Raw genomic sequence first — 24,147 nt, forward strand, 5'->3', positions numbered from 1 at the left:
CAATGCGCACATCACTGATTCTCTTTTATTCATAGGTGGCACACATGACTAAAAGTGAAATGCATTTGCATGACACAGCATTCATAGGCCCGGCACTTTTGTTTCTGGACCAATATTTTAACAGCTTTATTGATGAATATATTGTACTTTGGATTGCACTGGTAAGTATTATACTGTGTCCTATTTTATGATGTGGAGGCTGCTTGTTTTGATGTTTCAGTGGGCCAGTCCTGCCTGAGAGAGATAATATATATTATGTAATATATAATACAATTACAAACATTGTCATAATTTGGAATGTCAGAAAACCACATTTATGGGACTTAGTGACAGCTCCATGAGCTTCATCTTTGAGCCATTTTTTTTTCTTGCATTATTATTAGTTCTGCCTGCATCAGGGCTTATAAATTCCATATTGCTAACTGTAAAGCAGGAGTTGGCGAACTACACCTTGTGAACCAGTGTCCTGTTTTTATAAATAAAGTTTTATTGGGAGATAGCCATGGCCATTCATTTATGTTCAGCTATGGCTGCCTTCATGCTACACTGCAAGAGTTGAGCAGTTGTGACAAAGATAGTATGGTCCACAAAGCCTAAAATATTTACTGTGTCTCTAAGAAAGAGTTTGTTGATCCTTGATATAAAGGAAAAATTAATGAGGATATTGAGTTATTAAATAGGGCGTGAGGGTGAATCTAAGAGGAGAAAGTCATTTTCAGGAAGCTTAGGGAGGACCTTAGCAGGTCCTGAGAATCTAATGGTCTCTGTTCTTTCCAGGTCTTCTCTTTGTTTGATTTGATTCGCTACTGTGTTAGTGTCTGCAACCAGATTGCGTCTCACCTGCACATACATGTCTTCAGAATCAAGGCCTCTACAGCGCATTCTAATCATCATTAATGACATAATTGGTGTGATGTAGGAAACTCATGTTTTCTGCAGAAAAGAATCGGAACACATTAAGGAGAATGGGGCAGACAAGAACAAATATAATTTATAATAATCAATGTTGTATAACTTTTATTCTTTGTTATTGGTAACACTGTCCTGTGTGAGAATGGGAATTTCAAGTCCCATCCTAGAAATTGTACATGTCATACAGGATTTGGCCCAAGAAAGCATGCAGGAAAAAAATGCCATGTGTTTGTAATTATCCTGGATTCATCCAGAATAAAATCGTTATGGGGCGCAGATCCCCAGTGGTGGAGATTTCTAATGTCGAATATTTACAGGCCAAAAGATGGTTGCTTTATAATTTTAACACATCGTCATCTTTTAGTGACATCCTTGTTTAGTGTCTTCTCAAGCTTTCTTTACTAAGGAGCTCGGCTTGTGGCACAGATATATCCCACTAGCTTATGAGGTGGAACTAGTGATAAACACCGTGAATTTGAATTGAAAGGCTTCCTATCTTTACCTTGTCAAGGAAGTCATTTTTTTATTGCTCAAGAAATGTATCTCTCACGGGCTGGGAAATCCTGTTAGCATGCAGAATAATGTGGTAATTTTGTCGATCCATTTTATTTTTTTAAATAAATATATGATCTGAAAGCCAGCCTTTTTCTCAATTTTATTCAGTGGAAAGATAAACTAGGTTTTAATGTCAGTTTTAAAACTTTAAGCAAAATTTATTCTTTAATAAATAAGAAAACTCGGTCAGCTGCATTGTTGCTATGTGTCCTTTGACCTTTCTGTTTTATATAAACTGTATAACTTAAAACATAGGAAAGCTACATTCATTTTCCCTCTTGATAATTATTTTTGTTGTAGCTGTCACCCTTGAGATGAGTCTTTTAGGAATCTCAAACCCTTCCCCCAGTTTTCAATAAGAGAAGCCAGGGCCTCTCTGGGGAAATCATTGAAAGTCTGTACTCTCCTTTTCTGGCTACTCTGTCTATACAGCAGGTCCTTGGATAATGTCATTTCATTATAACATTGACGAGATGCCATAGGAACTTACTCTTGTTTATATCAATCAGCCTGTGGTAAAACTGGTTTCCTTATGCGTTGTTTTGCTTAAAGTTGCAGAACCTACTGATGATGTTAAGTGAAGACATACTGTACTGTAGTTTGAAATGAGAACCAAGTGTCTTCAGTAACTATAAACCAGATGTGTTTTCATTGTATATAGATAGTTCAGTTGCTCCCCAGAAGAGGGAGACAGCAGAAAATGCTTCAACTGTTGGCTAAAATGAAGTATCTTGTTACTGGTTTTTATTTATGCCCTGTTTCCAGAATCATGGATAAACAATAGCTGTATTGCCTTGCCTGGCAGCTAGAATTCTTTCTTGCACTGTGTGGTTTCATCAGTCCCATGTAATCTGGTTTAGCCATTACAGTGAAACCTTTAATTCTTTGCTAGACTATAGCAGGAAGTGAAATCTTTCATTACCTTTGCTTGCTAGCACCTTCTCTAGCATCTGGGGTAGGTGGAGAAGTACGTACAGGAATTGCTAGGGCAGATCAAGTTTGAAAGCTAGTACAAAGTGGAAAAAGAATGAAGGATAAGTCTATTTGGCACAATTACATCTGCTGTCTGATGTGATCATTACAGGAGACAGAGCAGATGGTTAATACTTACAGTGGAAATTGAGGTCTAAAAAGGCTGGGACTTTTCTGAATGGAGACTGGAATCCAGATCTTCTGAATCCTGGTCCAGTGTTCTCTCCTATCCCGTATTAGGTTTTAGTGGGCAAACGCTATACACCGAGATGCTAGAATCTTTTTCAGCACAAATGGAATCTGGAAAACACTTAGTTAATTGGTGTGTCCTTTCCGCTCCTGATATGGCCGGCACCAGAGTAAGGATACGGTTATAGTGAATCCCAGCTTGCTGTGATTCGTCTTGTCATCATATACCTGGTTAGGTATCAAAATCACTTTAAGAAGCTTTAAAAATACAGGTTCCCAAGTCCTATCTCGAGATGATTTGGTAGGTTTGGGGTGGGGCCTCAGAAAGTATTTCCATAAGCTTCCCAGGATTCCAGTCATTGTTCTAGAACCTTTTGAGGTACAACTAGCTTTAGGAAACACTGCCATAAACTACCTAAAAAGATGCAATGACTCTTAGAAGCTATGAAGAGTTGCAGCGTAGTTGTGGTTAGCATGTCGACAGTGGGACATCTGCCCTGTGCAGTAGGTCTCTGTGCCCCCAGAATCAAATTGCATGGCTTTAATTTAATTGGGTAACCTTGGGCCTGTCTCACCCTCCTAAAACATTTGCGTTCTTTGTATAGAATTCAGGGGCCTCTGAGGGCCACACTTCCATACACATATTAAAAGGTAGACTATAGAATTTTTTTTTTAGGGCTGGCCGAGTGGTGCATTGATTAAAAGTTGGCTTGGGACGCCACCTCTGAGCAGCAGGGCCCCCAGTTCAGATCCCACATGAGGGCCAGTGACACTGCCCTCTACAGCTAAGATGGTGAACAACAGCTCGACCTGGAGTTGGGCTGCCGTGAGGTGACGGCATAGGCTGCAGTCCCTGCTGCAGTGGGCTGCCATGAGCTACTGTGTGGGGGCGGCCGGCAGCCGGTGTGAGCTGCCATGAGCAGCCGTCTAATGGCCAACGAGTGACTCCCTCACCCGGGAAGAGCGCAATGATAATACCAACATGGGCCAGTGAAGCGACGTCCTCCACAACTAGACTGAAGAACAAAAGGACAGCAACTTGTCTATTTTCCTTCCCTGATTCCCCAACATTGTTCCCCTCCCCCAATTCCCCAATAAAAATTTTTTTTTTTAAAGAATTCTTGAAAGACAGGGTGCTCCTAAAAGTTTCCTGTCCCTTACAGTGTTTAAACAGAAGCTATTGGTAGAGGGAAGAGGGACTAGGTGACTACTAAGCTCCTTTGGACTCAAGGTTATGATTCTGTTTTCTCAAAGGGAAAAATGTCGATGCAGGGATTCCCTCCACCTTCAGCTAGAGTTGAACTGGGCTTCCCAAAATCACAGAGTAGGAAGTAGGATGTCTAAACCGAAGGTTCCAAACTGGAAGTGATGGGTAGACAGACCTACTTATGGAAGCCATGTGGCATTCTTCACTGGCTCCTGCTCCCTGAAATTCCTACCCTTGAGTTACCCTAGACTGCACGTTTCATTCTGACTAGCAATCTTTCCTCCCAGGATTCTGGGAAGCATACCTGACTAGAACCAGCAACCGCGGCCCTGTCTCCAGTGTCGCTGCTCATATCAGTATCCCTTATCCCTCCTGTGAGAAGTGGCAAGCTGACCCCTAGAGTTACGCCACTCCAAACACTGCCCCAGAGCTCTGGGCCGCCAGGACCAGGCCCTTCATTCTGGTTTATTCTCCCACCTATTGCCTTGTTTTCCTTGTTCTCCCCCGCTCCACCCATAGTGGAAGCCAAAGACACACATATAAACAAGAAGAGTTTCATTTTTATTCTTATCCTCAAAAGTCCACAGACCCGGTTTATGTGCAGAGCCGGAGCCTTTGAGGCACACCTGCTGTCTCCACGGAGGACTTTGTCATCATGGTTCCTGGGACAGGGCGGTTACAGCAACGTGTAAGTCTCTACAACACCTGTGCTACTGTTTCCTGCTGTGTCACCTCTGCAGGAAATGCAGCTTTGAGCCAGCTCTGAGCCCAGAGCCTTCTAAAGTCTCGAGAAAGCTGATTCCAGAGATCCCAAACTCAAGACATCAGCTTGAAGCCAGACCTGGTTACCAGGACTTGGAAGGTGGCTGTGGGTTCGGGGGCTGAGAGCTTCGCTGACCCCACTGTGCTGGCAGGGGACAAAGTCCAAAACTGGCCCGTAGGTCTGGTCACTCCCCTTCACCATAGCTTATTTCACAGTCTTTTCCCTTGATTTCTTCTGTTTTTTCTGTTCCTCATATTCACGTATTTTCTGTTGGAAATAGCCTGTGTGTTGAGATACAGGTGTTAGAGGCATCTCATTTGGCCAGGCCGACTGCGATGAACTCAGGCAAGAATCAGAAATATCCCTTGTCTACTCCCCAGGCTTCCCTGCTACACCCCTAATTACCTTCCCCGGGGATCCCCTGGCCCTCACAGGCCTCTGGAGAACCAAGTATTCAGTTTGGCCCCAAAGGGGGCCTGCTGGCTGATAACTAGAGCAACTTCTATAAAATGTCAGCCCAGGGGGCATTTTCTTAGGCTTCAGGCTATTTCTTTCCAACCCCACTGATAAGATCCCAGCGACTGTGTGGGCCTCTAGAGGGAAATGCTCTCTTTCCCACCTCACCCCACCACACCTGACTTGGGGGCAGCAGTCCCCCCTGGGCCTGATGATGGGGGCTGCGACTGCATACCTGCAGGAGGGCTCTTGCTTTTCTCCGCTTCCTGGATGAAAAGGGAGAAGAGCTGTGTCTTCACAAACTTCTTCACGAACCGGCGGTTGGCCTTGGAGGTCAGAGCCTTACAGAAGGCCCGTTCTTGGAAGCGGCCCTGTCCATTGGCTTCCCGCTTGATATAGGAAGCGTAGTGACCCACAGTCTTGACAAAGAACTGCACGAAAGGACCTGACACATGCTCGTTGATTTGTTCTGAAGCTGCAGGGGACATACAGAGGTCATCTCCGAGGGTAGCAGAAGGTGAAACTACCCACTCTTACCTCCCTGTGGCTGTCGCTGCAGACTGAAAACCCCAGGAAAGGGGCTGGGGTAGGGTTCAAAATTACTGATTGACTCAAAATGGGAGACTGGGTGTGGGTTCCCCACCATTGCTTGGGAAGGATAAAATCTCATACTCAGACTTGCCCTAGAATCTGGGCCTCTGGGTCTGGCCCAGGACTGCTGAGTTGGATTCATTTTCGTTCTGGAAGGGAATGGTTGGGAATGATGCCCTCAAGTTCTCTGGAGAAACCCCACATCAGAGGGTCCTAGGACTTACTCGGTAACTCATTGATCCCCTGACCAAGAGAGCCTAAGATGTCATCCTGAAGCTTGGGTGGTAGGATGTCTTTTTCGTCACCAACCTAGGAGAGGACAGAGTCAGCTCAGAGGTCAAGCAGTCAGGGAGGAGGTGTAAGGGGCATTGTTAGCAGAGGAGGAGGGCATACATTCTGCACCCCCCACTCTATCCCCAAATTAATAATCGGCCACGTAGGAGAGAAACAAAGGAAGCTGTTTCTTGGTCCTTAGTTTGGCTCTAAGCATTAGCAAGTCTCTCCCCTTTTGGTGCCTGGTTTATACCCTTGCTCTAAAGGTACTACTTGTGACGTCATTTGTGTCTTGGTCTGTAGTGGCTCCTTGAGAGAGGAGAAGCCTTATTAGCATGGGTTCTCACTCAACAAAAGCACTTAAGTTTGTTGAAGTAAGTGGAACATGGATGAGACTAGAGTGAGTGAGTTGGTGGTGGCCTGCAGGGGACCTGAACCCAGATACTCACTGACATTAAGAAGGTTCCTTCACAAAGATTCACCAACAGGACCTGAAAGAAACACAGATAATGGCTGTATCTCAGGAGGATTTACCATTCTCATTTCAGCCTAAGTAGCAACAAAATCAGCATCTTTCATACTCATTTCCTGTCTGACACTCCTTTCTCACCATTCCTCTCTTTGGAAATCTGTTCTCTTTCTGGGGAACGGGTATGAGGGTTTAGGAAGGAGGATAAGGGAGAGCGTGAAGGTAGAAGGGAAATGCAATGCCGGGAAATCATAGCCGGTCATGCCCTTAAACACTGAGTATAGATAGTAATTGCTTCTATATAGGGAACTAGTGCATGGCACACAGGCTGTGTCTTTTGCTTGCACACTTATCCTCCCAACAGTCCCATAGAGGCAGGTATTTTCCCTATTTTGCAGGTGAGGAAACAGAAGTAAAGTTGCCTGAGGTCACACTGCTAACGAATAGTGGAGCCAGCTCCCAAGTCTAGTGCCGCTATCCCCAGAATTGCATCCTTCTACCTATACTCACCTTTACCTCCCTCCCTCTCTGGACAACTTTAGAACAGGGATGGACATCTTGTCATCTTTTGTGCTTGCAACAGCTTTACATGCAACTGCCTGGAGGTCTATTCTAAAAAGTCCTTCAGCACTTTGGGCCTTCCCACAGGAAACAAGCAAGAGAAGGAAATGAGCCCAGAATCAACAGGAAGAGGGAAGGAAAGACAGTGAGGAGACCCCGTGTCGGCAGGCTGCAGGGGAGACAAGCACAGGGCTGGAACTTGGGGGCCCCGAGGTCCAGTACCTGCTCCATCCCTGCCTGGGGGGGGGGGGGGGCTTCAATCTAGACCAGAGGTTACAAACAGGCGTCCTGCTGGTTGGACTCCAACCTGCAGCTCTGTTTCTTTGATCCTCTAGAGCATTTTTTAAAAATTGAATTAGTTTCCAATATTTAAGTTGGAAAAGTTCATATAAAATTTGGATTGGGGGATTCTCCTGAAAGCTCGGGAACTCTACCACTGGTCCTCATTTTAAAGGACAACACTCAAGAAGGAGCTGAGTGCAGCTGCCCCGTTGGGGGGGGGGGGGGAGCATGTGCTCACCAGTTTGCTGAAATCCCCCAAAACCCGTGTTGGTCATTGAAATGCCTGCTGGGCTCCCCTTTTCAGTTTGGACCCTTGGTCTTGACAACAGCATGAATGATTCCGCCACGCTCCCTTCTTCCAAATAAAAGGAAAGAGAGGGACTGGAAAGTGTGCCAAAAGCAAGCACTGTAATTATCCATCATCAGGGAGAGAAGTTGAACTAGTCCAGGCCTGATACTACTTGTGTACATCAGCTTAGATGCCTTCATTCAGGGAAGGCTGTTTGTTGGGGGGTTGGGAGGTAAGTGTGTATGAAGAATTTTTTTTGCAAAGTCGTTCCCAAAAATCTTTCTAGTATTTGGGTATATTACTGTCTGTCAAGTAATCTCTTCCAGAGAGCTTATGTGGGGAGCCAGGGAGCCCCCCCTCCACGCCCACCCTGGCCTCTGGCCCTCCCCATACCCTTTTCACAGAGTGGCTGCTGAGGAAGTAACTAGGCCAAGACTGTTGGATGGCAAGAGTTGCAGTCTTGCTGGCCTTGGGGTGTCTCCCTCCTGGCCATCAGAGGGAGGAGCTGGAGCTGCAGCGTCAGGAAGTTTCATAACTTCTGGGGTTGGGACACTTTAAGTCTTATTGCTAAACACGGGCTGATACTCTGTCCCAGTTAGTCACAAGACTAAGGCTTGTTCAAAGGGCACGTGTACTCAGCAGTTCTCAGGGCTGGGGAGGCCAGGGCGGAAGAAAAGGAAACACTTCTTTCCTTCCCAGCAACACTGTGTAAGAAAGACTGGTTCTCCCTGTGCTGGGTTCCATCGTGGCCTGTGTGGCCTCGAAAATGTCAATTGAGGAAGTCCTGTCACTAGGGCTGGTTCCATGCCTTTTTCGTAGCTTCTAGCCTGTCCCCTTGGTTGGCCCTTTGTCTGCACAGAGGGAGTCAATGGTTAACCAGTGCAGACATACATACCCAACTAGCTCTTCTCGCTCGAGATTACAGTTACATGCTACCTTGTGAAAGTTCCTACTAAAGCTCTAAGCAGAGCACATGTTCTGAGTTATTCCAACACTGAAGATAGATTTATGCTATGAATGCCCATGTTCACCCCTGAGCCCTTTAGTTGTGTCTGGGGCACTGCCAAGAAATAAGAAGCTGACAAAAATCAAAGGGTTATATCCTTAACAGCTAATGGAGCTCTGAGCTAATCAGAAAGATGGCTCTTGCTGCAAAAATCTGCACTTTCGGGCCGGCCGAGTGGCGCGATGGTTAAGAACTCACTTGGGATGCCAGAGGGCCCCGGTTCGGATCCCACATATGAGGGCCAGTGACACTGCCCTCCACAGCTAAGATGCTGAACAACAGCTCAACCTGGAGCTGGGCTGCCATGAGTCGCCGGCGACGGCGTAGGCTGCAGTCCCTGTGGCAGTGGGTTGCCATGGGCTACCGTGTGTAGACAGCAGCCAGCGTGAGCGGCCAGCAGCCGCAGTGAGTGGCCGTCCAGAAGCCGGCGACTGATCTGCCTCGCCAGAGAAGAGCGCAATGATGGTGCCAACTTGGGCCAGTGAAGCAACATCCTCCACAACTAGATTGAAGAACAAAACGACAGCAACTTGTCTGTTCCCCTTCCCCCAATTCCCCAGCACTGTTCCCATTCCCCCAATTCCCCCAATAAAAAAAAAAGTCTTAAAAAAAAAAAATCTGCACTTTCAAGACTCTTAGTTTTCGGAAGGGCTACATTAGTTAGCTCATGTCCAAGGAATGTGAATGAATTCCAGCAGGGGGTGTGTTGTATAGATCAGTTGTGCTTATCCATTTGGATGAAAGATGGGACACCCCAAAGCCTACTCATTGGGACCAGCTGGCCTAGCCCAGAAGATGACCCCTAAATAAGCTGCATGCTGCCCCTGAAGCCCAAAAGGAAATCCTTCAGGATGAGGAAGCTGACAATGAGCATCAACTATGTGTCAGGCGCCGGGCGGGGCACTTTAGGCAGGTGCTTTCCTTTAGAATCCCGAGGAGCTGAACACCGTCATCCCTATCTTACAGACGAAGCAGCTCAGACTTAAAGCAGGTGAAAGCAGAGCGGGGCTCCAAACCCAGGTCTGCCCAGCTCCCAAGTCTGCCCCCTTCCTGCTGCATTGTACCTCTTCCATGGGGCTCTCCATAACTTCCTGCCGAAAACGCATTTGTACTCCAACCATGAAGGGAGTGGGGCAGCAGACAGTGGCCAGCAGGCTCTCGGGGACAACAGGGATGTAGGTGTGTGCCCAGCTGAAGGGGTAGAGCAGCGCGGCAGCAGCGTGGATGCACTGAGACAGGGTGCTGGGGACGGGGGACAGAGAACGAGAGTCAGAGAGGCCTCCCTGGGCCTCCCCCACTGACACCCACACTACCCACCACCGACAGCAGCTGCTGCAGACGCTCAGGCAAGTCTGGGGGACATGCTGCTCACAGAGCTTGTGACTCCTCCTCGCAGCTGGGAGGGGAGGGGCAGGACCCAGCAGAGGCTGAAGGATGGGGCCTCTGTTTGATCCTCCTTACCCAGTTACTCTTCTCAACTCACTACTGGCCCAAAATAAAAGTGGCTCTAAGGAGAGAAGGGAAGAAGAAATGCCTTCATTCAAAAAGATCCCTGACTGAGCTCCTCTGTGCTAAGGATGTGGATACCAGGAAGTGTGAGCCACGGACCCTGTGTAGCCAGGGAGACAAACATGTAAACACTGGGGTGCAGCAGAGAGGTGAAGCCTTTTTGTTCCTCCTTATGTCTATCCACACTCCAGCCCAGTCTTTACCTCTCATGGCTCCCTCTGGCCACGAGAGGTGATTGAAAGCTACCAGGTTGGTGCCTGAGTTGGCTTGGGAAATTCCTACATTCCAGGAACCTCTGCCCAGCCATTCCTACCCGGAAAGTCCCACAGAGGTGGCTCGGCTACCCTTTCCAGTGAAATACCCCTGTGTGTAATTATTGCCTAAGTCACAACTCAGGCCCCACTCCTCACCCACCCCTCCACACGCACACAACCCCACCCTCTGTCTTCTCTATTCTCTACTTGATTTCATGGCTCTTCATTTCTCCACATTGCCCCAAAACCACAGCCAATAAAAACACAGATGTGGAAACCTTGTTCCAATTCTTGGTATCAAGCTATCACTTCCTGAGTGAGAAATATTGAGAGCCTAGCCAAGGCTCAGGCTGACTGGAAGTCCCCTCCTTTCAGGCGCTTCAGGGATCTGATAAACTCGGTGCGGGAAGGAAGAGGGAAGTGGTGGGGTCTCCCTGGAGAACCCGAATGTGAGAGGTGAGTCCTGCCAGCCTTTGCCCATGTCCAGATCATCTGACTCCTGGTGTCACCTTCACTTTCTAAGCACTGATCTTAGGGGGAAAGGCCAGAATTCCAGGTCCAGCCCCCCAGAAACTTCTCATTTTCCTACAGGGCTAAGAGTGGAGGAGCTATTTCCAAAGCCAAAGATTATACCACTTCCCTCCAGGATTAGCCCACAACTAGTGCCTTTTTGCTGTCAGTGGTTTTTATGGGATTTTAAATGCACGGACCCCACTCCCTGCCCAAGCTTCCTCTCCTCTAAAACCCACGACATTCACCTGACCCTCTGGCCTAACATTTCGGTCTCTAGCATCCTTTTCTTCTTCTTCTTCTTCCCTAAAATATAGAACCAGGGTTGTCAGCCCAATATCATCAGCTTCCTCCCTCCCTAGACATGAGAAGAAGGCTAACCTCCCACTGTTTTACAATTTTTTTTTCCTTCTCCATTCTGTCGCATGTGTCCCCATGTCTTTCTCAGACTCAAAGACCCTATGAGGTAGAGCCCAAGACATGACAGTACCCTGCTTAGACTAAGCACAGGGATGTACTCAACTGTGAACTTATTATAAAGAATAACCACTCGCATTTACCAACATGTGCCTGGCAGGATGCTAAGTGCCTCATCGGAACGATTTCATTTAATCCTCACCACAACTTTATGAAGTAGGTATAATCATTTTCTCCATTTTACAAATAAGGAGATCATGAATGATTTTGAGAAGTTAAGAAACTAACCAAAGGGGAATCACATAGCTAACGATGAAAGAACAGGATTTAAAGCTTGTTGTGCTGATCTCAACAGCCATGCTTTCAACAAGTACAGAGCTCTGCGTCCCCTGAGGTCAAAGGCCATGTCTTGTTTGTACCTTCCTGATACTTGGCATCTGCCAAACAGGTGACACACAATCAGTGTTTGCTGAACGATTGAATACAGGGATAGAGGAGATGTGTTTGCCATTAAGGATGGTGGGCCTGACCTCCATACCATGACATGCTTTCCTGCCCTGTCCTCGCCCTCCTTCCTTTCCTGAGCCTTTCAAGAGCAGAATATCCACAGCTACGCAGCTACCCTAACTGGTCTGTCCCAGGAACACGTCATGCCCTTCTTAGAGCTGAATCAGGAACTTCTTCAGGCTTAGGCAGCAATCAAGTTTGCAGGCAGAAGCAGGGGAATTCTAACAGCTGTTTCTCAAGGTTGAGGGCAGATCAAAACCTGGAGGCAGAAGGGTGAGCGTACACGGGCCTACGGCCTAATTTCCGGCGAGAACCCTCGGGCTGTTCCCTTGAACCCAGGGGTGCCAGTCAAGTCAGGGAAGCTGCTCAGTGGCTGGACCCACCTGAGACCTTCTGCCAGGAAGATGATTCTTCTCTCCAGCACTGCAGAGGCAAAGATCTGAAGAATCTGTTCGAAACTGAGACACTGCAACAGAGAGCTAAAATCCACGTGTTCTAGGTGGGAGTCCAGGGGCCGCGTCAGTGAGATGAACTGTGGGGAAACCAGAGGGAGAGGGTGTCACCAAACCAAAACATCACGCAGACTGCCAGCCTCTGCTCCATTCTCCCCCCACGAGTGAATCTGATCCTGTGTCCCCCCCATCCATGGCTTCCCTCTGCTTGGGGATAACGCTGGTGTTGTCATCCCTAGCATGGCCCACAAGGTGCTGCCTCCCTCGCTACCCTCACTGAGCACACCACACCTCCCACACCGTGCTTCACCACATCATCTCCTTCCTATTCCCTGAGCAAGTCACGCTCTTTCCTGCCCGAGGTCCTTCACAGGTTAGGCCCTCCCCCAGGCTGCTCTTCCTTGGTTCTCATCCTCCCTACAGTCTTAGAGGCCTTCCTTGGCCACCTAATGATATGTGTTTTCTGTCATGTCTCATGCAGCATTCTGTTTTTTTCCCCTTTCATCACAATCATATGATATTTAATTTTATATATATATATATATATATATATATATATATATATATATATATATATATGTCTCCTTATTTAACAGCTGTCTCCCCCATTAGACTTTTAGCTCCATGAGGTTTCAGGGACCCCGTTCATTTTATTCATCACTTTATATCCAGAAAATCATAAAGCCTGGTGCCCAGCAAGCCTTCCATACTTATTTTTTGAGTAAGTGAAAAAGCCTAACCCCTCCCCTTGTTTTTATATGGGGAAGCCAAGGTTCAGAGGGACATGCAGATTATCCAAAAGACCAGGGGTCAGCACTGGAATTCCTAAAACAATGTACAATTTGCTGCTTTGTGCCTTAAAACAATAGCATCCCTGTGGGGCATGGGTGGGGACTTAGGGGTGGGGATGGGTGATAAGAAATAGACAGATGGAGGCCATAGGTACAGATATGGACAACACTGGAGGATAAGGGTGGGGTGTGGGGGTAAGTGGCAGTTTGGGGGCTGGGGGCAAAGTCCATTCTAGCACCAGGAACCTCAGCTTATGTGGTTTATTTATTATCAATAAAAGTCTTGGGCAGGTGGTTAGCTCAGTTGGTTAGAGCGCAGTGCTCTTAACACCAAGGTTGCTGGTTCGATCCCCACATGGGCCACTGAGCTGCACCCTCCACTAGATTGAAACATCTACTTGACTTGGAGCTGATGGGTCCTGGAAAAACACACTGTTCCCCAATTAAAAAAAAAAAGTGTTGGTGGCTTGAACAGTGACTAGGTCCTTGTAAGCATCAGGTTGGGAGTACCAGAAAATTTGGGTTTGATTTTCAGCTCTGCTAATAATTCAAGCCAAGACCCAGTCTCTGCTTGGCTCCATTTCTAGGTATGTTACCCAGTGAACAGAAGGATGGTGATGAGCGGTACCAGAGGGGCCTGCCCCCACAGGCCATCTTGCTAACCCACCTCAGTGCCTGAGTCGGGGATGAAGCTCTTGAGGGTGACAGTCTTCCCAGGGGCAGGGAAGGCCGCCTCTCGGAGGCCCTGCATGAACGGATAGATGACCGCCATGGAGATCTGATGTCTCTTCTCCACTTCATCTAGAATCTGCACGAAAAAAGGACCATGGGGGGCATGGCTCAAAGGGAGGGTGGCAGAGACCCCTGTGTGAGGTTCCCGCATGGGTCCAGCCAATCCTCATGTATCTTCTAGGCCCCTCCACCAGCTGGTTCTCTCTCCTCCCTGGCAGAGACCAGTCTGCTGCTATCTCCTGCTTTTTCCTAGCCTCCTTTTCATCCTCTCTCTACCAATCCATATTCCTCCCTTCTCCTAACATCAATATAAGCTACCTTCCCCAGGAAGTCATGCCAGAGTACGCTCATTATCCATGATGGTCCATGTTCACTCATGCTGGTGGGAATGACAGCTTAGAAGACTGGGCCTCTTGGGTGCCACTCTGCCCTCCAACTTCCCCTGGCAACTCCCCAGGACCAGAGCCAGCCTCCAACCCTCGGAACCCTGCCCAGATGAACACTTCACCCAAGCAAGGGTTTATGGAGCTGCCTGCCTTCGCCCTCCAAGGGGCCTGCTGGGGGGCAGAGTGCACCGAAGCCCTTTCATGGCCATCAGTTCTGAGGGACTTCCCTCTGATCCCAACCCAGGTGTATTGGCTCTCAGGTGAGCTCCAGCTGAAGTCCTAGAGGCCTCAACATCCCTTCTGCCCTGGGAGTCGGAGGGAGGCCAACATTGTATAACAACTCTCTCTCTGTTTCTTCACTGTTCCGTCTTTCTCACAGATCACCTTCCTAGAGCCCCACACCAACCTGTGAGATAGGAAGGGGCGGGATCATTATATACATTTGACAGAGGAGGAAATGGACGCAAGCGACGCCTAACCTGGGGCTCCTCCCACTATCCTGCTCCAGCTGCTTCCGCACCTGACTGGAGGGGGAGCAGTGGACCTCAGCAGGGAAGATGGTCCCCTAGGTTCAGTTCCCACATTTCTCTAAAATCAAGTGGAGCTCAAGGCCCTCTCTGCCTCAGTGCTCCCACATGTGCCTCAGCTGACCCCGGCTGTGAGGGAGGCGCTCCACTAGGGGCTCAGGGAGCACCGGCAGGGCAGGCAGCCAGGCAGAGCTGGGAGCCGAACAGGCCCGACAGGCCCCTGCGGAATCCGGTCCCACCCTTACCTTGGAGAACAAGCCGAAGCAGCCGATGCAGCTGATGATGCAGTACACCTTGGGGAGGCGCGGACCAGGGCCAGCGGGCTGGAGGGACAGAGAGGTTCCTTCAGTGCTGCAGCCTCCCCAGAACCTTCCCCCAGCTGGAGCTGATGGGGAACCAGGCTGGTGTCTGGGGCTGGGGATTCACAGTGAAAGGTGGGCTGGATGGAGACAAGCCTGGCTGCTCAGAGGACAAGCAGCAGGGAGGCCAGAGTGGCCACCAAGGTCAAAAGAAGATGGCCTTGAGGGTGCTGGTGGGCCCACTGGCAGCACCAATGCCATCTGTGGTCAGCAAAAAGAGGGGGAAAGTATATTGCAGCGATGAGGAAATGGCTAGGGAGGAGGGCCCTGTGACAGTGACTCAGAGAATGCTGAGAGCTGAGAATAGTTTTTCACATCTCAGCCCATGCTCTGGGAGGCTCCAGGGCCCACGGCACTGAGGCCTGGACAGAGACGGTGGAGAGGATCAGGTTGGCGCCACCCACAGAGGAGAGCTGTTAAAAGCTGGGGGCGAGCAAAGACCAAAGTGTGGCCAGCAGAGATCCCCTGGGTGCGTGAGGGGAGGCGTGTGCCCCATTCGTGTGAGGCTGCAGAGGGCACTAACATGGCAGCTGGTGCTGGGCTGTGCTCTCTCTACAACCACCCCTGCCAGGGAGCCTGGACTTTTGCAGCTGAGGCTTGAGCAAGCCCAGCTGTGGAGCTGATCAGGCTGCAGAGAGGAGGGGGCAGTTCTGAGCTGCACAGACCAAGAGGCGCCTGCAGTATCCGATCTTCCTGCTCCCATCCACATTGGTCAGGACGAAGGAGAAGGTCTCCCTGAGGAAGAGCAGACGTGATTTGCATTTGCTCGCTAGACTCTAAAACAGGAAGGTGGTCAGCATCAGGGGTGTACTGAGGGGTGTGAGGAGGACAAAAGGAGCTGCTGATCAGTCAGTCACGAGAGTAATAACAACACCAGCCATTTACTGAGCACTCATTGGTGTCAAGCCCCAAATGCATCATCTCATTTAATTCTCAAAACATCCCTTTGAAGTAGGTTCAATTATTATCCATACTTTAAAGAGGAAGGACCTGAAGCTGAGAGCATGTGTTTCTATCCAAGGTCATTCAACTCCTAAGTGGTAAGGCCAAAATTCAAACCCAGGCAGTCAGACTCCAGGGCTCATGCTGTAAGGGACTTTGCCATGTCACTTTCTGAGAGGCCAAGGACCTTCTTCTAAGTCCAGCTTCTGCCAGCGGCAGAGTCAAAACACAGAGACGATCCCTTCTAGCCCAGGGGAGAGGATCTAGCCCTTCTCTGCACAGAGGCAACTGGTCAAGTCAGTTAGCTAAGATCCTTGGCCTTGAGGGACCCCAGGCAACACGTTTATAGTAAATCCACTGCATCCCTCCCCATCAGAAGGAAAGCTGGTGAGAAATCAGCGTACACACCCAGTGGGGGGTGCACGGGAACCACATGGCTCACACTGTCCCTTCTCCCCCAATCTCAGGGTCCTGTCCCAGGGCCCAGCGGTTACCTGGGATACTCAGTGAGTGGTGCCCACTCATTCCCGTCTGGGAAACAAAACAAGGGGATGGCGCTGAGCAGCCTCTCCTCCTCCTCCTGTTGGCCCCGAAGCAGGTTCTCCCGCTATAAGAAACAGGAAAAGAGGCGAGTGGATGGTGCAGGCAGGGGCCGGAGGAGAAGGCTGGAGGGCTGGCGGGCTTCCGCTGAGGCTCCAAAGCAGCTGAGAATCAGCTCTTCCACTGGCATGGGGTCAAAACTGCCTCTGCCTGTCACTCTGCACCCTGGGTCTGGCTGGAACGCCCCAAGGCTGAAACAGCCCCTCCTGGGCCAAGTCTACATGAATCTGAGTTAGGCTTGAGTGTCCTGAGGCTCCACATAGTCAGGAAGGGGGCCAGGGCCACACTGAATACAGAAAGGCTCCGAGACGGCCCAGCTTCCAGCGAGGAGCACATCACACAGCTACCACATCAGAGAAGAGACGCGGCCAGCTCAGCTGCTGCACCTTCAGGGTTAAGGAGAAGGAGGTCCTATCTTCAGCCCATCACCCAGTACAGGAGCAGACCAGGAGCCTGATGCATGGGCTGTGGCCACAGGTTGAGCCTGGCCACCAGCTGTGTGCCTTCCCCACCTCTCCTTCCCGCCCATCCCTGGGATGGGGTTCCTGCAAGGTAAGCTTCTCTACAGGGAAGGGTGACTGGCAGTGGAATCTGGAAGAACTAGGAAGTGCCTAAAGGGGCAGAAGAACTAGCCTAGTTTCCCCGCTAGGGAGCCTAGGTCAGCTCCTCACAAAGAAGCCAGACCTAGATTCTGGGGGTGATAACAGAACCCAGGGCTGAGCTCAGGGCAGCTCCAGACTCTAGCCCTGGCAAGGGGGGGGACCCGGAGAGGGCATTCCAACTGCCTCTCAAACACCCTCCTGCCCCCTCCTTTAATCCTTACCTTGGGAAACTGGTAGGTGATCGTGGGCTCATAATCCTCCCCCGACCGCTTTTTCTTTAAGGAAACCACGAGGAGGTATTCAAAGAAATGCTGCCCTCCAGCAAAGTTGGGCAGACCGGGCTCCTGGACCCATTCTGGTTCCTTTACAGCTTCCGCTGGATTGTCCTGGGTAGATCCTGAAACCACGACACAGGGCCCACTCGGTATCCCTTTGATCTGTGCCCTGAGTGGAGTCTGGCAGGCTCCAGGCAACTTCCATACCTCGAGGCCATCCGGCCTACGGTACGTGGAGGTCCCTGGAGCCTGCCCAGTACCTCAGGTCCTGACACGGGATCAGGGCCAACTGGGCAGTTTCCGTGCCTGCCCTGGGAACGTGAAACCACGCGGAGCCAAGAGGAGCCAAGAAACCACTGATCTGGAAGCCAAGGAAATGTACTGGGGAGGCCACATGGGAGGTCACATGCCCCGGGGTGCCGCAGAGACTCTGCCTACCCACAGGGTGCCCAGGGCAGTACCTGAAACAGTATGCCCCTGACTAGACCTGTACTCACTAAATCAGAATAAGCGTAAGGGCCATGTGGCTGTGACTACAACAATCTCCACAGAGGGCATGATGGGATCTGAAAACCAGCAGAGAAGCCTCCCAGGCCTGTCACATGGGGGACGAAATGAAGGTCAAGTTATAAAAGGAAGAAGAGAAAGAAGCATTTCAAGGAAGAAACATCCGCATCTGAAGAGAGCCACCCTGGAAAAAAGGAAGTGGAGAATCCAGTGCAGACCTGCTCGGAGTCGAGGCAGCCGTTTCCGGAGGAGTCTGAGCATCCCGCCTACCATTTGTCCTTCCACCTTTTGGGGCCTGCGGGGCATGGAGCACTGCCCTTTCCTCCAACACAGACTGGCTACAGAAAGCCTGAGAAAGGGGTCACTGCTTCCGCGTCCAACCACAACTCTATGAAGCCAAGCCCGACTCTGTCTTCCAAGTAAGGGAGAGCAGTTTCCATCCTGTGTACTCAATGGTTGAGCAAGAAGGATGTGACAGGACCCAGGAAGGTGGCAGAATGCCCGCACTGACAGAGGCAGCATCCTGGCACTGCAGCTGAGACCTCAGCTCCTCCCAAGAGCTCCAGGGCGTGGTGAGACAAAAGGTTATGAACAAACACCTCCAAGGCCTGGCTGCTTCTAGGCTAAGGGCTTTGAATTCTGGGCTGCAGATTGTACAACAACAGGTTTATTTACAACGTCAGGAAAGCGAAGAATGCCAGATAGCACCAGATTGTGGGTACTGGAACCTCGCTGGTCCCAAGACAGGAATCTTATATCACCATAACTTTGATGCTTGACCTTTCACTTTCAACCAGATCAACAGCAGCAAAAACCCCCTGCACGACCACTTGCTGCACACCGGAACTCCCAGGACTTCAGGGCCGCACGCAAGAGCAGGGTGCCCGCACTCCCCACGGCCGGGGTGCCTCCGCCGTCCCGGATTATGATCAATAGACTTGGCCCATTAATGATCAAAAAGGAGAAATTCTTCTAGCAAGAGAGAATCTTGGAACTCAAGGCGAACCTAAAAGCCTCCTGGCCTAGTGGTGAAATAGTGAGCGCAGTCCGTCTCTGAGCTGGAGAGGTCCTGATATTTCAGAACTACAATGGTGCATCTCTCACCCCTGTGGTATGTCCTAACTGGGACCTGTTCCAGGGCTCCAGCAAAGAATCCCTTTTGCAAGAAGGAAGCACTGATTCAAGACATTCTCCCTGGACTGCAGTAGGGAACTGGTTACAGCAGCCTAAGGGTCACCCAATGGCAAAGGAAATCATTTGGGTGATCTCCACCCACCCCCACTCCTGCAATTTTTTTTTTTCCTCCTGTTTGGCCAGGTTAGCAATTCTGCCCAAGCTAAAAGCAGAGCAGCTGAGCCCTGGGGCTCCAGGGGTGTCTGGAGGCTGGGAAAGAGAGAAAGAATAGCAATAAATTTAACTGGGTAGGATTTTCACACAAACCCTTGAGTGAGTAAATGCACAGGGTAAGAGAGAAGGACTTTCCATGAAGCTGTACCTGAGGAGCTAGGAGGCAAAAGGGTTTGGTACCAGCATTGCCACTCCTGCAAAGATTTAGCAGCCCTCTGGAAGAAAGTGGGGTGCTAGAGTAGAAGAGATGGCTGCCTTGCTCTTAAGAACTTCAGACCTGGCTTTCGTGGGACTAGTAAAAGCCAGCACTCAGTGGCCCAGCCACGACTCCTGGGGAGAACCCGCATACCAGTAACTAAGGATGTTATGAGTGCTGTAATGAGAACAGGGACCCAGAACACTAGGAGCTGTATCCATGCCTCACTTACAACCTGCACAGACTTGCTGCACAATCCTCACCACCTGTCTGAGGAACAAGCATCTTTGTAAAACAGATGGGGAAATTAAGGAACAGAGTAATTCAGGGTTAACGGAATCTGTTGAGGGTGCGAACTATGAGAGTTCTATGCCATGCTCCTGCCTGTACACACTGAACGGCCCACAAATGTGGGATGCCTCCTGTGTGCAAAGGGCTTTGAAAACCAAAATCTTTTCACTGGCCCTTCCAGGACCTCAGGAAATTATTCCTTTTCCCCAGATCCTTTGAGTTGCAATTTACAGCCCATTTCCTCCTTCTTTTGAATCAGGAGAGCCAAGAGAACAGCAAAACTCACAAACTCACAAAAATAAGTTACTAGATTTTTGAGCTGAGACCCAAGAAATCCAGAAAAAAGATTGCTTTCTCCTGCCTTTCAAAGGGGATTGTCGGCAGAAGAGAAAACATCCATCAAACACACATATTTCATATAGGTCACCTCATTTAATCCCCAGTGCCCTAGAAAGGAATTATTATCTTGAGTGTTTAGTTGAGGAGGGAGCCACCCTTTCTAAGGAAGTCAGCAGTCTGGTTACACTTGTTTCTCCAACAGGAAGCTCCTCCCACAGTCACCTGAGGAAAAGTCCCAGAACAGGCTAGAATGTAGGTGAGGGGAGTTTCTGGAACCTGGATCTGAAAGCTGACCCTTCCTCTTCTAGCTCAGCTGCTCTTCACCCAGGACCACCACCAATGCCACGCCTCCCCACCAGGATGATTTGCACATGTGTGTTGTATACACACACACCCCCTCCTACCACACATTTGCCCTACGGCCAAAAGGGCAAAAAACAGAGTAGGAACTCTCCAGGAAGGTGAAGGACAGATGGGAGGTACAGAATATGAGGAGGGCACACTCTCCTGGCCTGCCAGATGCCAGGCCTCTGGACAGGTAGTGCTGCCTGTTCATCTTCCAGTTCCTCAATGTTCAGGAAGCTCCTCCAGGCACAATCATTAGCCTGGTTAGGGGCCAGGGTGGGTGGGAACAACTGGAATGTCCCCTCTGAGTTGCAGGAACAGCCCCTGCCATTCACACAGAAGTCTCACGGATGAGGGAGACCAGGGAAAGACCAGGCCAGTGCTCTCCAGAGAAGACAGGACACAAGCTCTACCTGTATCTGCCCCAGCCACTGCACAGCCCCAGCCTCTGTACCCACCGGTGGTCTCTGACCTCTTTGCCTTGGTGGGATGGAATGACCAGATCCTGGAACCCCATGTTTAGGGAGATCAGCAAGGCCTGGGGGGGTGGGGGGCAGGGGTGATGGCAGAAAGAGCACTGATCTCACCCTCAGGTCTCCCCAACTCAGGGGCTGGGAGTGGGGTTGGGGGGTCTAAATCTTTTGACTTGCCAATGTTAGAGGGGGTGGGCTGTCTGGGAATGACCCCTGCTTACTGTCCCATTGGCTCCTTTGTCCTCAGAAAGTGGGACCAATGGGCTAAGTAACTGAGGGTTATGGCTGCTCAGAGGCCATACGACTTGCTAGTGATAAGCAGCAATAAGTGTTTGTTGAATGAATGAGTTCCTAATTGTCTTCCTTCCAAAACCCAGTGCCCCTTCTAAGAAAGGAAACAAATATTGACTTCTAATGTAATCCCCACAACTCTGAACAGGAGGAATTAGAATTCTCACTTCACTAGTAGGGGGGAGGGGGGTGAAGGGAGGCGTGACTTGCGTGGTTCACACACTCTAAGGGAGCAGCTGAGCAGGCGCCACCCCAGCTCTGCTGGTGGCCACACTCCTTGATGTCCTTGGGTGGGGGTGGTAAGTCGTCCGGGAGATCGGCTTTACTAGCCTGTGGCTATTTGCAGCACAGGGTCCAGTGCTGGGCGACTGATCCCCGCGGGGTAGGGCGGGGTAGGGCGGGGCGGCGGGCACTCCCCCCACCCCCACCCCGGGCTGAGGCGGGGTCTCCCGAGGGCGCTCCAGGCTCACTGCGGTTGCACCACAAGCTTCCTGGCTGGAAGTACACGTGGCCCCGGGGCCCCACGACCGTTTCCTTTGCCCGGCCGCCTCACTCCCAACCTCGCTGACCTGGCCACTCATCTGACCTCGGACCCCGTCCCCACCTCGCCCTGTCCACCCCTACCTGCGCCTCTCGCCTCATCTGAGCCCTGCCCAGCCCTCCCGAATGCCCCGCAGGCGTCTCCCGGATCCCGACCCCCCGCACCGCCCTCCCCGGCCCCCGCGGCGTCAGCCTCGTGTCCTGGCCCCGGCCTCCGCGCTGTCCCCGCGCTCTCGCCCCACGCCCGTGCCCGGCACTAACCCCCACGGCCACGCTTCAGTCTCAGGCTGGCTCGGAGGCGGCGGCCGAGTCCATCCATGGCCCCTCCGCAACCCGGCGCCGGCTCCCACGTCCGCGCCGGCCCCGCCCCCCAGTGCCAGACCTCCGCGGACCCGACACTTTCACTTTCACGCGGGGGGGAGGCCGAGGGAACCAGCCCGGGGCGGAGCGGCGCACCTTCCGGACTCGGCCCAACCCCCGGCGCACCTGGGCGGGCCCGCTCTTCGTTCAGTCCGGGCGGGCGCCTTGAGGTGACAAGAGGGCGCACAGGGCGCGTCCGGGAGGGGCGGCGCCACCTCGCTCCCACCCTCTGTGAGGCTCCCCGAGAAGCTTGCCTTTCCGTACCCCTCAGCCACCAATCGCGCGGGATCCCCGCGAAGTCACCCCCTACCTCCGTGGCCCTGGCTGGGAGTGCCCTGTGGGCATCGTCGCACCTTCCAGGTGGCTGCGGACTTAGCCCAGAAGGGGGTAGAGTGTTCAGAGTCGCCACACCTTTCCCACCCGTCCATCTCTCCCGCGCAACTGCTTTAGCCTCTGACCATTTCCAGATCTTTTGCTGTGTGTCCTTCCAGCCGCGGGGCACGTGTGCCCGCCTTACCCTATTCCCTGTTCCACTTCCTCCAGCCAACCGAGGGGAACCCAGGGGAGCCATACAGGCTCCTGAGAAGGGTCTGGAGATGCCGCCTAGGGTCCTGACGCTGCCTTCTGTTCAGCGTGTTCTCTTTAATATTTTATTTATTTTAATTTATTGGGTAACATTGGTTAATAACATAAATTTCAGGTGTACAACCTTAATAGTCCACATCTATACGTACTCTATTGTGTGCTCACCACCAGAAGTCTCGTTTCCTTCCATCAACATATATTGGACCCCTTTTACCCTTTGTCCTCCCCCACACACCCCTTCCTCTTTGCTAACCACCCTTCTGTTGTCTGTATCTATGAATTTTGTGTTTGTTTTATCCTTCAACAATGATTAGATAAAGATGTGGCACATATATACAATAGGATACTACTAAGCCATAAAAAAAGATGAAATCTTGCCATTTAGGACAACAAGAATGGATCTTGAGAGTATTATGCTAAGCGAAATAAGTCAGATGGAAAAGGAGAAGAACTGTATGATTTCACAGATGTGTGGGATAGAAAACAAAAAGCAACACGCTGTCCAGTGTGTTCTTGGGCAGATAAGCTCTGCCCTGCCCCCCAACAGAGATGTGAAAATTAAGGAACAGAAAGCTCTTTGTAAACTCATGTGATTTAAATTTAAGGGATGATGATGATGATGACAGTTACAGCTATCCACACTTTCTGTTTTCTAATCCCAAATTTCAGTACAGCCTTTCTGCTCCTTCTCCACCCTTCTCTCTTTCACTGGCTCTCAAACATGCCCAGACTTCAAGCTTCAGTTGCCAGGCATGAATATGTGCATCTGATAAACCTCCCTTGCTCCCTAGGGAGCTGCCCTGGCTGCCCTCCCCCTCTCAGGACCTGCATCTGTAGGGAGGAAAGGGTGGAGGGAGTGCAGAGTCCTTCTGGAGTTTCTTCTTTCCGGGAGGTTTTAGCCTGACTTTGAGGCGTGGGAGGCAGAGGGAAGAAGACATTCTGGCAGAAAGATATCCGGGACCTATAGCTCTAACCCTCCACCTACGGCTTCCTTCCCTCTCTCATGCATGGCCTCCAGGTGACTCTCCTGTGACAGGCTGTGGGTGAGCAAGAGTGAGGAATCCAGCCCTGGTATTAAACTGTCTGGTTTTAGCCCAGAGTTTCCAAAAGTCACCTCTACTCTGGGCCTATGCAATTTTGCACTTAATTACACAGTCTGTTTCTGTTCCCTGTTCTCAGTGTATTCCCGCATGCAAAGACACATCTCTTCCCCAAGTACTTTCTCTTGGCTGCATCTGTGTCTTATGCATCTCTGTGTAAGTTTAGAAGTTATTCATGATAAGCTTGTCCAACTGGTTGAATATTATTGTGCTTTCATTTCCCCAACCTATTTTACGGTGATCCCAACCACACTACTTCCTTGCTTTAAAAACAGATGAAGACGTACGTGCACAATGTACACCAATACGACATGTATAAGAAAGATCGTGGAAATCTTATTTGAAATAGCCTCAAACTGGAAGTAACCTGAAATATCCATAAACA

At 50.5% G+C, this 24,147-nt stretch overlaps 2 protein-coding genes across 5 annotated transcripts in view; one reads left to right on the plus strand and one right to left on the minus strand.

The window, feature by feature from the left end:
- The window catches only part of CEPT1 (choline/ethanolamine phosphotransferase 1), a 37,821-nt gene extending 36,159 nt beyond the window's left edge, over positions 1-1,662 (plus strand). The window contains exons 8-9 of one of the 2 annotated variants that reach the window (XM_019624157.1): positions 36-161; positions 778-1,662. In XM_019624157.1, coding sequence (XP_019479702.1) covers positions 36-161; positions 778-897 — 246 coding nt within the window. In that variant the 3' untranslated portion in view covers positions 898-1,662. The remainder of the gene's footprint in view (positions 1-35; positions 162-777) is intronic. The other variant, XM_019624158.1, reaches the window with a different exon arrangement.
- Positions 1,663-4,375: 2,713 nt separating this feature from the next.
- On the minus strand, positions 4,376-22,520 carry DENND2D (DENN domain containing 2D). Of its 3 annotated transcripts, none has more exons than XM_019624206.1 (12): positions 22,388-22,520; positions 17,335-17,510; positions 16,406-16,518; positions 15,635-15,704; positions 14,856-14,933; positions 13,633-13,773; positions 12,106-12,254; positions 9,590-9,767; positions 6,368-6,409; positions 5,870-5,954; positions 5,290-5,529; positions 4,376-4,879 (listed from the first exon to the last, which is right to left on the minus strand). In XM_019624206.1, the coding sequence occupies exons 1-12, from the start codon at positions 22,503-22,505 to the stop codon at positions 4,803-4,805; spliced, it is 1,467 nt and encodes a 488-aa protein (XP_019479751.1). In that variant the 5' UTR covers positions 22,506-22,520; the 3' UTR covers positions 4,376-4,802. The 3 variants fall into 3 exon arrangements, with proteins under 3 accessions (XP_019479751.1, XP_019479752.1, XP_019479750.1); XM_019624207.1 differs by lacking the exon at positions 22,388-22,520 and adding an exon at positions 21,979-22,215; XM_019624205.1 differs by lacking the exon at positions 22,388-22,520 and adding an exon at positions 18,114-18,580.
- Between the last annotated feature and the right edge of the window lie 1,627 nt (positions 22,521-24,147).

The sequence above is a fragment of the Hipposideros armiger genome, unplaced genomic scaffold (assembly GCF_001890085.2).
Source record: "Hipposideros armiger isolate ML-2016 unplaced genomic scaffold, ASM189008v1 scaffold_581, whole genome shotgun sequence".
NCBI lineage: Eukaryota > Metazoa > Chordata > Mammalia > Chiroptera > Hipposideridae > Hipposideros > Hipposideros armiger.

Coding starts and splice junctions, on each gene's coding strand:
- DENND2D (XM_019624205.1), bottom strand. CDS start 18,417: ATGCTGCCTCTGTCAGTGCGGGCATTCTGCCACCTTCCTGGGTCCTGT. Junction 15,705..16,405: donor CCACTCACTGAGTATCCCAG/GTAACCGCTGGG, acceptor GCTCTTCCTCAG/GGAGACCTTCTCCTTCGTCC. Junction 14,934..15,634: donor GATACTGCAGGCGCCTCTTG/GTCTGTGCAGCT, acceptor CTGTCCCTCCAG/CCCGCTGGCCCTGGTCCGCG.